This window comes from Trichosurus vulpecula, chromosome 2, assembly GCF_011100635.1.
Source record: "Trichosurus vulpecula isolate mTriVul1 chromosome 2, mTriVul1.pri, whole genome shotgun sequence".
In the NCBI taxonomy this organism is placed as follows: domain Eukaryota; kingdom Metazoa; phylum Chordata; class Mammalia; order Diprotodontia; family Phalangeridae; genus Trichosurus; species Trichosurus vulpecula.
Genome location: NC_050574.1, coordinates 40,431,765 through 40,444,074, shown reverse-complemented (window position 1 = coordinate 40,444,074; position 12,310 = coordinate 40,431,765). Strand labels below are relative to the sequence as shown.

Here is a 12,310-nt window from a genome sequence, read left to right as displayed (position 1 = left end):
GTGCCTTGACATGGGTCTTCCCCCACCCCTCACCCCCCAAGCCCAATAACCAACAACCCTGTTGTGTTGACCTGGACTTTGAGCCGGGCTTGGGGGTGGTAGGGAGGTGGAAACGGGACATTGGCTACCTTATAAAGAGCCTGACCCTTGTTCTAGGCTGATAATCAGAGACAGATCTGGGGCTTCAGGTGAGGGCTTGGGGTCTGCTGGTTGACTTGGGTAGAGGAGAATGGGGAGTCTGGACACGAGGAGAGGGCAGCAGATCTTAGATATGCAATCGGGAAGGTCACCCTTGCTTTACTGCGGTGGACTCACTCCGGCTTTGAGCCTTTAACCAGTTGATTAATTCACTCAGCTCTTATCTGGTGTCTTGGCCTGGAGCGGGAAGTCAGAACAAAGAATATCTGAGCTGCCAGGGACCTTAGAGATAATCAAATCTAATTCTCTCTTTTTAGTGAGGGGGGAAATTAAGGCCTGGAGGGGAAAAGACATTTAGGCAATGTCTGGAGGCAAGAAAAGAACTCTCTGTAAATACAGGCTTTGGGTCTTTGGGCCCAACCAGAAGCACAGGGAAAGGGAGATTAAGGAGAGAACGAAGACCAGAGGGGAGAGGGAGAGAAAGTGAATGGCCATGGAGGACCCCAGGGAGAGGGAGGAGAGGGAGAGAGAAGAAGCACCAGGAGGCAGAAAAGGCTCGGGGGAGGGAAACGGGACGTGCCCTCGAGAGACAGGGAACAGGAGGGGGCAGGAGAGGGAGGAGAGAGAGCGCTCCTTCGGGAGTGAAATGATCTCAGGGTAAGAGGCCACTGAACTGGGGCTTTCCTCCCTTCAACTTCATTCCTTCCTCTGCTTTGGTCTCGATGCCCCCAGTTCTCCCAGCTATCATGGGTACCAGGAGCCGCCCCACGCTTACCTTCCTGCTGCTGCTGCTGGCGCTGGCCTTAGGTGAGTGGGGCTCGGCATGGGACCCACAAAACGAGGGATGGATGGGCCCACCATCAGGTCTCCTCCGGCCCTCATACTACCCAGCCTCAATGCTCTCTCTGACCCCAATTTGCCACTGAATTGAAATTCTCTCTGTCCCTCCTCTTTCCAATTCTCCCCTGGCCCATTTCCTCATCTCGAATTCTTCCCTGACTCCACTGTAGCTCTTGTCCCTAACCCTCCTCTTTCCTCAATTTTCCCCACCACCTCTCATTCCCTCCCAATTGCCAATCCCTGAGTCTCCATCCAATTCTCCTTTGACCCGGATCCCTCGCTAACCTGGTGGCTCCATGCCATCAGGCCCCAGCCCCATGGGCATCTTTCCTCTCAGCAGCTCAGGCTGCCAGGCCCCGATTTCGACGAGAGGAGAGCCCTGGCCTGCTGAGCAAGGTCCAGAGCAGCATCTTTGATTACTGGGAGTCTGCTAAAGCCAAGGCCCAGGAACTCTACGAGAAAGTCCAGATACCCAGAGTTGATGAGAACCTCAGGTAACCACACCCCTCACCCAGCCCAAAACAGGTTGCTGAGATGCCATCTCCAGTCTTTCAGCCACCTAGGCAGCTGGTCTCCTCCAGTTCCCCAGCCCTCCAGGGATACAAGCATCCAGGCCACCAGCCCCAAGTCTCCCTCTCCTTTTAGAGGGGATCCATGTATCCAGACTCCTCATCTCCAGATCCCCTACCCCTTCAGAGACCCAGATATCCAAGCCCACTGTCCCCAGGGCCTTGCAGAGATTCAGGCACCCAATTTCCCAAGTCCCTCCAATCCACCACCCCTTGAGGACCCCAGTCACCCAGTCTCCTACCTCTCTCTCCCCTCCTCTTCCCCCAGTCTCTTCTTCCTGCAGACACTCTGTAACAGACACAGGCCACCCCTCAGCCTAGCCTCTCTTTCCCCCCGCAGGCACGTCTATGACAAGGGCTCAGAGGCTATGACCACATACACTGGGATTCTGACAGATCAGATCTTTCACATCCTAAAGGGGGAGCAATGATAAGCCAATGAATTCTGGGTCCACCTTGTCTCCTCCATCTTTCCCCAACTCAGGCAGATCCAGCCTGAGGCATCATTCCCAGACTCTCCCCGCTAATAAAACTGTCTATAAAAGTGACTAAAGTGGCTTCTTCTGGGATGTGGGGGCAGGGTACAGTGGAGGCTGGGAGCGCTGAGGAATTGGGATCACAGGGTCTGGGAGCTGGGTGGAGTATGTTTCTGTGTCTCAGTCAGCTTTCAAAGGCTCTTGTTACTGACCAGTCACAGAACTTCCAAGGGGGACTGAAGGGAATTTAATAGAATCATAGACCTAGAGCTGGCAGCAACAGGATGAGGAAAACAGAGTTTGAGTGACTGCCCCATTTCACACAGGTAGTAAAAATCAGAGTCACGATTTGATCCCAAATCTTCTGATTTCAAACCCAGCTCTCATGCTGGGAATTCTCCACACCGATGAAATCACAGCCAGAGAATGTACAGAGTCCTGAGCTCAGTGGAGTCAATGATGGTGGGAAAACTCCATAAGAGATACTGCTTTCAGGGAGTTTACAGTCTAGGAGCTACGGTGTGCCAAATGTACAAACGAGTCTGCTAAGTGGGGGGAAGGGGGTGGGGGTGGATGAAAGGTAGAGGGGTGGGAAAAAATCAGATCAAGTGCCTTATAGGGAAATCTGGAAAGGGAGAGAACACTTTGAGTTGGCAAGATCTGGGAAGGCTTCCTGGAGGAGACTGCCACCCCTTGGTCCACAAGGCACATAGGGGATGGACACTAGAATTCATAAGGTGGTCAGAACAGGAGGCCTAGATGCCTAATGGAGATAGGCAAAAGAGGTCGGAGGCCTGGATTGTCTAGGTTCTTGGCTGAGATGGGAGCTGGGAAACCAGATGCCTGAGACTCTAGTTCTAATGAATTCTGGGTGGGGAAAATGGGCTCCTAGATTCTTAACAGCTAGTGGGCTACTGGAGGGAGTGGAAGAGGTGGGGGGCAGGATGCTATGGTTGGGGTGCAGAACTCTTGGATTCCTGAGGGAGAAGTTTCTGGACAAGAGCAGCCCTGGGGCTCTTGCTTAGATAATGCTGGGGGACAGGACTCTGGGGTCTCTGGATGGGGGTGGGCTTCATTTAGGCTGCTTTCCATATCCTACCCAAACTGAAGGCAGATTTCTCTCTTCTAATCCTTTTAACATTAATCTCCAGCCTCTCCTCCAGAAATCCCAGCAGGGGGGCTGCTCTGTTTGGAAGGGAGAGGGGGCTGGGCTGTGGCCTCCCCCCTCTAGGAGCTCAGAGCAGTGTGGTTCCGGGAAGGACGGGGCCCCAGGAGGGGGATCTGAGTGTGTCCATGGAAGGTCCCCAAGTTCCCAGCCTGAGAAGGGGGTGGGCAGTTTGCAGGATGAACAATCAATCTCTCTTGTGTCCTCTCTTGGCCAACCCCTTGTCCCTTGGCCAAAATAAACACCCCAGGCGGCTTCCTGCCTGGCTCTGCTCCTTCCCAAGCCCCAGGACTCTTTACTGCTCCAGGACTCAGAAGGCTGAAATCCCAGACCCCTCCTCCCTGCCAAGACTCAGGCATTTGGGCCCCTGCCCCTGACTCCTCAGGGACCCAGGACTCCTGATTCCCCAGATCCCTCCTACTCAAGGGACCTAGACATCTAGATCTGCTGCCTTAGAGCCCCAGGACATGCTGGGGACTCAAGCTTATGAGAGGCTTCTACCTCTGGGTCCTGCTAACTCATCTCCTATTCTGTTAGTCAATAAATAAACATTTATTAAGCACCTACTATGTGCTAGACAAAGACAAAGCCAAAGACTGTCCCTGCCCTCACAGTCTGAAGGGAGAGATGACAAACAATTAGGTACAAACAAGAAATAGTTTGGATAAATTGGAAACAGTCTCAGAGGGAAGGTGCCAGAATTATGGGGGATGGGGGAAGGCTTCCTGGGGAAGGGGGGATTAGTCAAGGACGCTGGAAGGTGGAGATAAGGGAGAGCGAATTCCAGGCACGGGAGACGGGCTAGAGAGGAGCTGCAGAGAGCTCTTCTCCACTCTGGGAGTACCGATGGTCCCTGTCCTCTCCCGCACCTCACTCTCAATGCCCCATCCTCTGCGTGTGTGGGAAGACAGAGAAGGTAGACGCCAGGAGCCTGCAGGGACCCTTCAGTCTGGTGTTCCTTTCTCCCTCGGAAGAGACGCTCACATTCCTGTCTTCAATTTCGGAGGACCCCGTGTTCAGTCAGTCAGACAACCAACATTCATTAAGCTCCTACTATGTTCGAGTCACCAGGCTAAGTACTGGAGACACCAAAGAAAGGGGCAAAAACAGCCCATGCTCTCAAGGAGCTCACAACCCACCAGTAAATCACTCCATAAGCCAGTGTTCTTGTCACTGCGCTGGGTCCTGGGGAGAAAAAGGCAAACCTGAGAAAACCCCTGCCTTACATTGGAGCCCAGACACAAACCTACGAATTACTTTGTAGGGAGAGACCAGGAGGGCTCCCCAGAAGAGGGGAAGGGCAGGAAGCAAGGTGGGGAGGAGCTAGGGAATGGGGAAAGAAGGGGAAAGCCATGGAATGAGAGTATTGGTTCTGGAGTCAAACCTGGCCGTCCTGGGTCAAGCCACAGGGCCCCCGGGCAGAAGTTTCCTGATCTGGGTAGCTAGGTAGCACAGTGGTTAGACGGCAGGACCTGCTTCAGACACTTAGAAGCGGTGTGACCCTGGGCAGCACTCAGTTTCCTTATCTGCAAATTGCGGACAGTGATAGTGTCTCCCTCTGGGAGTTGTGGCAAGGATGAGATAATATTTGTAAGGTGCTTTGCTAGTTATTAGCACTATCTGTAAAGTGAGGAGATGGCCTCTGGGATCCCACCAAGCTCTAACGCAGGCTCTTTTAGACCAGGGGTTCTCAGCCTTGTTAGTATCCTTTGGCTGCCTGCTTTTGCGGTCTTTCTCAGAACTGTCTTTTAAATACATACATAGGGTTACCAAAGAAACCAGTACATTGAGCTGCAGTTACTGAAGTATCTTCTAAAAGCAAGTGCACATACTCCATGCTAAGAGCTGTTCTCTCTTGCTGGTGCGAAGAACGCTTCGGGAAAAGGGTGAGGGCAGAAGGGATGGGGCTGGAAAAATGTCTGCAGGGATGCTGCGGGTAATGGGGAGCCACAGAACGTTTCTGAGCAAGAGTGGACCGGAGTATGCCACTGCTGGAAGGGACCTCAGTCAGACCCCATGATCTCACACATGGGGAGAAGGGATTCCCCAAAAAGGGGACAGGATTCTTCGGAGGTCCACCCAGAAAAAAAGGAGAATGGATTCGAACCGTCCATTCCCTAGCTCACCCCATCCTCTGCATCACCCTTTATCCCCACCCATCTCTCTCCCAGCCTCAAGACCTTTTAACAGAATCTCTGAGCCCGGATTGGGAGGCCACACCCCTCTCCGCTGATTGGTCACTGTTCCTCGACGTTCGCCGATTGACCAGGGGTTAGGAGGAAGAAGTGGGTGGAGGGAACACCGCCTTCCGAGTCTTTTCTCTGATTGGTCAATGAGCCGACCAATCCCTCGCTCTAGGCAGGCTGCCGAGAGGGCGCATGCGCCCAGGGCACAGGCGCGGGTTGAGGCAGGGAGGAGGGTGCACCTACCTTGAACGAAGACGAGCCGGTTCCCTGCCTACACGTGAGCAGAAAACTGAATCCAGCGAGGTCATTCTCGAGATAGCCAGAAGGGGGAGCCCGCGAAGAAACCGGCATTGCTTCTCCTCTCCCTGGGCTCCGGAGTCGTTTGGCTGTCTGTGCTGCAGCTTGCGCCCTGGGCTCAAGTTAGATGTAGATTCGAATCCAGCTTCCGACATACCCTGACCTTATGCCTCAGGGAAAGCTACTTTGACCCCCGGTTTACTCGTTTGTAAAATGTAAAATAGAATTTTTAAAAATGCGAGGGAGTTAAAAAGAAGGCATTCTCTTCCGGGGAACCTCTATAAAAACAAAATAATTTGTTAACCCTCCCTGAACAGAGTGTGGTGGGAAAAGGGGATCATAATACCCACAGCACAACATCGGTAGGATAATAGTGGGGTAGGATCTTGGACCTGAAGTCAGGAAGACCTGAGGTCGAATCCTCCTTCAGATACTTACCAGCTATGTTTCCCTAAGTCCCTTAACCTCTCTGTGCCTCAGTTTCTTCATCGTAAAATAGCTATTGAGCTGTTGATAGGAATCAAAGTCAACTGCAAGTCATGTCATCATTCCCCTGATGTCATGGTCCTCCTTGAAAACGAAGGACAAACACAAGGAACAGATGAGTATGCTCAATGGAAAATGAAAATGCCACCTATTCGTTTTTACCTACCAGCACTGCTAGAAGAATGTAACCAGGGTCATTTAGGCTAGAGAAGGGGGATGACATGTGAAGATATGATTGCTTTCTTCAAGTATTTGAAGGGCCATCACAGGGGGAAAGGGATTGGAATAGTAGAGGTGGCAAAGAAGTAGAATGAAGGCTGATGCAGGAGAAAACTTCTTGACAACTAAATTAGTCTAAAAGTGAAAGTGGGATGCCCCATCAAATCTTAAACTCGACAAGTCTAAGACTGAACTTGTTATTCCTCCCCCCCCCCCAAACCTTCCTCCATTGCTAACTTCTGCATTGCTATCGGCCTTGTTTGGAGTTTTCTTGGCAAAGGTACTGGACTGGTTGGCCGTTTCCTTGGCTGTTTCCTTGGGGTCATGGTCCCAGCGCCCAGGCTCACTATTGTCCCACGGCCAACCCAATCTTTGCCAAGTAATGTCATTGTCCCCTTCACAACATCACTCATATATGTCCTTTTCTCTTCTCTAGCCATCTCATGCCTGGACTGTTGGCCTGCTGGCTAGTCAGTACTCCTGCCTCAAGTGGCTAGTCTATTCTCCACTCAGTTGTCATAGTGATCTTCCTAAAGCCCACATCTGACCACATCTCCCCCTCCCCCATTCAATAACCTTCAAAGGCTCCCTGTTGCCCCCAAGATCAAATCGCAAAGGGCTCTGAAAGTCCTTCATACTCTGCTCATTTCCTCTACCTTTCCTATTTTCTTAAGCCTACTCCTAATCTTCGCATCCTCTGCCATCCAGCAAATGGCTTTTGTGCTGTTCCTTGAACAAAATAATCCATCTTCCCAACTCCCTGCATTTTCACTTACTGTCCCCCATGTCTGGACAGTTAGGTGGCATTGTGGATACGGTGCCAGGTCTGGAGTCAGGAAGACCTGAACTCAAATCCAGCCTCAGACACTAGCTGTGTGACCCTGGGCATGTCACGTAACCCTGTTGGCTTCATTTTCCTCATCTGTAAAATGAACTGAAGAAGGCAAACCACTCCAGTATCTCTGCCAAGAAAACCCCAAATGGAGTCATGGAAGAGTTGGACAGGACTGAAATAACTGAACACCACCCTTCAGTTGTTAAATGTCCTAGCATATACATACATAGTTATATTACTGATATTACTTCACTGAAATCCTCAACAACAACCACAAATGTGTGGAACTCTCTCCCTCCTCATCCCTACCTCCTGACTTCTTTTAAATCCCAGCTAAAACCCGACCTTCACCAAGGAACCTTTCCTAATCCCCCTTAATGCTGGTGCCACCGCCCTCAGATTATATGCCATGGACGCTGTCTATATCTTATTTGTAACGTAGTTGTCTGCATATTGTCTCCCCCCTTACACTGTAAGCTTCTTGAGAATGGTGACTGGCTTTTGAATTTTCTGTATCCCCAGAGTTGATCGCAGTGCCTAGAACATGGCAGGTGCTTAGTAAATGCTTGCTGATTTGACCTGAGAGGCACCATAACCACATGTCAGGTATATTTGATGGAATCAGGGATTGGGTAAGACCAATGATAGCTAGCATTTCCATGATGCTTCAAGGTTGGACAAGTACTTCCCAAATACTCTCTCATTTCATCCTCACAGCCTCCCTGGAAGCAGGTGTTATTATCCCTGTTTTAGAGATGGGGAAGCTGAGGCAGAGAGAGGTGAGGTGGTTTGGCCAGGGTTACTCAGCTAAGGAGGTGTACGAAGTCATATTTGAACTCAAGTCTTCTTGACTTTGGGCATCTATGTGGTGCAGGGGATAGAGCACTGGGCTTGGAATCAGGAAGACTCGTCTTCCTGAGTTCAAATCTAACCTTGGCCACTTACTAGCTGTGTGACCTTGGGCAAGTCACTTCACCCTGTTTGCCTCAGTTCTTCATCTGTAAAATGAACTGGACCAATGATATCAGAAGGGTGATGTCTTGACTTGCGAGTGAATTGGATTTAAGTGAGGCAGGGCTGGAGAAGGAAATGGCAAACCATTCCAGTATCTTTGCCAAGAAAACTCCTAATGGGATCACAAAGAGTCAGGCATATATCAAACACTTTGTAAACCTTACAGTGTTAGAGAAGTATCCATTATCGCCTAGTTCACAGAATTTTGATGTAGGAATAGATAGTGTAGGCATAGACAGAGACACAGGACTTATCCATTCACAGATCCAATAACTTCCAACTATAATATTCTGTGACTCAGCCTCTCTTTCCAATGAAAGGAGCTGGACTAGGTTGCCTCATGTTCCACTTTCAAGCTCAACATTCTTTAATTCCTTGAGATCCTAGACATAATCAATGTAACTTCACCTCACAGTTAGGGATACTGAGGTCCATGGGGTCAAAAAGTCACCATGAGTGTAGCATCACAGGGAAAGGGACTAATGAAATGAAAGGGAGTATGGAAGTAATAATAGAGGGCACTGAATGAATAATGAGCGCACAGAAAACCACTGGGCAAAGATCTAGAGCCAGAATTCAGCAACTCTGAGATCCCTGAGGGGGCCACTAGGAGTCATCTCTTACAAGTGTGACACGGGAAGGGATTTCCCCAAGGGGGACATCTTAGGATTGCAGCCCCTTTCCAGCCAATGACCCCTTGCAGCAGAGGGAAAAAAGGGAAAGAACATTTTCCCTGCAAATCTTTCATGATTACAAATATTGATGAAAAACTCTGTTCAGTCATCACACTGTTTCTAGGCAAGTGTGTTGCATCTTGTAGCAGGGCTTTGAGATAGCTGCTTTGGATGCTATGGCTGGGCAATCCACCAGGTGGTGCTCTAGGATCAAGCTACGCCAGGTCACTCACTTGGGTTTGCAGCAATTACAAAAACCCCCCAAATAAACCTGGCTTCAACATGAACGGGTCACACCAGAACAACCTCACTTTCCTTTTTCTATGGGATTACTGAACTGGACAAGAGAAATGTTGATGCAGTTTACGTAGATTTTAGCAAAGCTTTTGATAAGAGTATCTGAGACCTTTCCCGCACAGATGACGGAAAGAAACAGGAATCACAAAAGGACCTACACACACAAGTATTTATGGCAGATCTTTTTGTGGGGTCAAAGAATTGGAAACGGAGAGGATGTCCATCATTTGAAGAATGGTTGAACAAGCTGTGGTACATGATTGGGATGGAATACTACCATGCATTAAGAAATGATGAGCAAGATGCTTTCAGAAAAACCTGCAAAGACTTATATGAACTGATGCAAAGTGAAGTGAGCAGAACCAGGAAAACATTGTACCCAATAACAGCAATATTGTACTATGATCAATTGCGAAGGACCTGGCTCCTCTGATCAAGACAATGATCCAAGACAAGAACTCATGACGAAAAATGCTATCCACCTCCTGAGAGAGAACTGAACAACTCTGAGTACAGATAGAAGCACATTTTTAAACATTTATTTTTCTTGGGTTTTGGACTGTTTTCTTTTGCAAAGTGGCTAACATGGAAATATGTTTTGCATGATTTCATATGTATTGCCTTTTCAAGGAGGGGTAGGTGTAGGAGGGAGGGAATTTGAAACTCAAAATTTAAAAAAATGTTTAAAAAATATTTGCTTGTAATTCGGAAATAATGAAATAAATAAAAATGCATTAAAAACCAGGAATCAATAAACCAAACATAAGGAGCCCTGCAGGCCACAAATCAACTTATTTTTAAAATGTAATATTTTTCTGTTATATTTTGATTTAATATTTCCAAATTACAGTTTAATCTGGTTTGGGCAGCATTGGGGAGCGTGGTGGGCACATGTGACCAGCAGCTCTGGGTTTGACTCTTCTTGATTAGATCATAATTATAATTATTTTATCTAATAAGATAAAATTCAATTGGGGTGGATGTAATATCTTGCACTTCAGTATTAAAAAAAGTCAAGTAAGTTGGGGAATCCTAAACAGCAATTCTTTGAAAAAGATCTGGAGGTTTTAGAGGAAAGCATGCTCAATACATCAGCACTGTGGTGTGGCAGCAAAAAAAAAAGGTGATGAAATTTTGGGCTATATGGAAGAGCATGGCTTCTGGGAAGAGGAAAGTGATCAACAGCTCCACTGTCCTCTGCCCTTATCACACCTCACCCCAAGTATTGGGCTCAGTCCCGGATACCACAATCTAAGGATGCTTGGGTTAGAGGCGGGGTGTCCAAAGGACAACCAGGATGAAAAAGGGCTTGAGCCTGTGGGATGAGGGTCATTTGAGGAAAATAGGTTGGTTTAGCCTTTAGAAAAGAATCAGGGAGAAGGAAGGATGGCTGTGTTGGAGTATTTGAAGGCCTGTCATGGAGAAGAGCTGATAGATCTGTTCCTTTTGGTCCTAGAAGACACACTAGAAGCAAGAATCAGAAGTTACAAAGAGGCGGATTGATGCTTGATGGCAATGAAAACTTCCTAATAACTACTAGCTGGCCAAAGTGGAATAGGCAGCATGGACTGGTGGTAGGTTCTCCCTCCTTGGGGAAGTCTTTAAGGTGAAGCTGAATGACCCATCTGGCAAGTTCTAGAGGGGGTCCTTTTCCTTAGAGGAGGGACTTAGTGCTATCCACTAGTTGGAGTGGATAGCAGTGACCAGGCGCAATTTCAGAAGACTGAAGCTGCTTTCCCACCTCTTGGCAGAGTCTGTGAATGAGACATATGTTATCAGGCACAGACAGAGTGTGTACCTGATTTGCTCCACTTATTTGTTATGAAGGTTTGCAACTTTCTTTGGTGGGGGGGGAAGAATGTAGGGGATAATGACGAGAGAGGGGGGAAGGGGAGAGGAAGAGAGAGAGAGAAAGGGGGGGAAGGTTGGAGAGAGGAGAGAGGAAAGAAAGGTAGCAGTGAAACATTTAAACACTGGAAGGAGAGCAGAAAGGCATTCAAAAGGGGACACAGATAAATGGAGCAGGGTTAATACATACTTTAAAAAAAATACTGTAGGTAACAGATTCATGGTTCCACATTAAAAAAAAATAAAGGTTTTCAATGACCTCTACTCCTGTTTTCTGAAAATAAGATAGTGGCTGGCAGCTTCTGTTAGACCAAGTCCCAATTCCTATCTTCAAATCATCCATGATGAGTTGGAGCAGAAGAAAGATTGGTCTCTGGCTGGTGGTCTTTTCTTTTTCTTTTTTTTTTTTTTAACCAGGCCACTGTGACCTCTGGTCTGCTCATCATCTTTCCAAGTGGAATAAACGGTTCCATGGTTCCATTTCTAAGCAGGTTTTCAGTATGCTGTTCCTTCTGAGTCTGGGGTTTTCTTCCTCCTGGGGCCCATCATGAGACGTTCTGAACATTCTGAAATTGGATTTTCCTGTGTGAGCTCATTTTCTGTTTATAATCCAGCAAGTTTGGATGAATTGTCAAGATGAATTCTCAGCTTCCAATAATATAACCTATCCTTACTTATGCAAATGGCAGATCTTAAACTGGGGGTGGGGAGTGGGCTGGGAATTCTTGTAAAGAATTGTGAAAAAGAAAGGCAAAGAAATTTTAAAATTTACTTAGAGGGAAACACTTCAAAGTCCCCAAATTTACAAAACTGCAAAATTAGGTTTCTAAAGGACTGTTCCCACTTGTTGAAGCTCACTGGGCTTTCCAGATAGGGCAGTGTTGGAAGTACTTCCAGCACTGGCAGGTATGGCTGTTTCAAAGCGCTACCAGAGCAGCTTGCGGACAACGTGGACAGAGCACTGGGTTGGGAATCTGGAAAATCTCAGCTCAAATCCGGCCTCAGATACTTCCTAGCTATGTGACCCTGGGCAAAATCACTTAACCCTGTCTGCCTCAGTTTCCTCCTCTGTCAAATGAGCTGGAGAAGGAAATGTTAAACCACTCTAGTATCTTTGCCAAGAAAACCCCAAATGGGTTCAGGGAGAGTCGGCCAGGACTGAGACGACTCAACAATAACAAATCATAGAAGTAATGAGGAGGTCTAGGGGACCCCCCACGCCGCCCCCACCAAGCACAGGACATTTTTTACCACCAGGTGGCAGTC

At 48.2% G+C, this 12,310-nt stretch overlaps 1 protein-coding gene across 3 annotated transcripts; it reads left to right on the top strand.

Annotated features, from left to right (window-relative positions):
- Positions 1 to 83: 83 nt before the first annotated feature.
- APOC2 (apolipoprotein C2) lies at positions 84 to 2,095 on the top strand. 3 transcript variants are annotated; one of them, XM_036745253.1, is made up of 4 exons: positions 84 to 188; positions 871 to 945; positions 1,316 to 1,472; positions 1,888 to 2,095. In XM_036745253.1, exons 2-4 carry the CDS (start codon positions 885 to 887, stop codon positions 1,976 to 1,978), a joined length of 309 nt encoding a protein of 102 aa, XP_036601148.1. In that variant the 5' UTR covers positions 84 to 188; positions 871 to 884; the 3' UTR covers positions 1,979 to 2,095. The 3 variants fall into 3 exon arrangements, with proteins under 3 accessions (XP_036601148.1, XP_036601150.1, XP_036601149.1); XM_036745255.1 differs by lacking the exon at positions 84 to 188 and adding an exon at positions 341 to 365 and having other exon boundaries at positions 1,319 to 1,472; XM_036745254.1 differs by lacking the exon at positions 84 to 188 and adding an exon at positions 341 to 365.
- Positions 2,096 to 12,310: the final 10,215 nt, after the last annotated feature.

What these genes read in the sequence shown, in the direction of transcription:
- APOC2 (XM_036745253.1), top strand. Translation starts at nt 885, where the DNA reads ATGGGTACCAGGAGCCGCCCCACGCTTACCTTCCTGCTGCTGCTGCTG. An exon ending in GCTGCTGGCGCTGGCCTTAG is followed by an intron (nt 946 to 1,315) that starts GTGAGTGGGGCT and finishes CTTTCCTCTCAG; the next exon opens with CAGCTCAGGCTGCCAGGCCC. An exon ending in AGAGTTGATGAGAACCTCAG is followed by an intron (nt 1,473 to 1,887) that starts GTAACCACACCC and finishes TTCCCCCCGCAG; the next exon opens with GCACGTCTATGACAAGGGCT.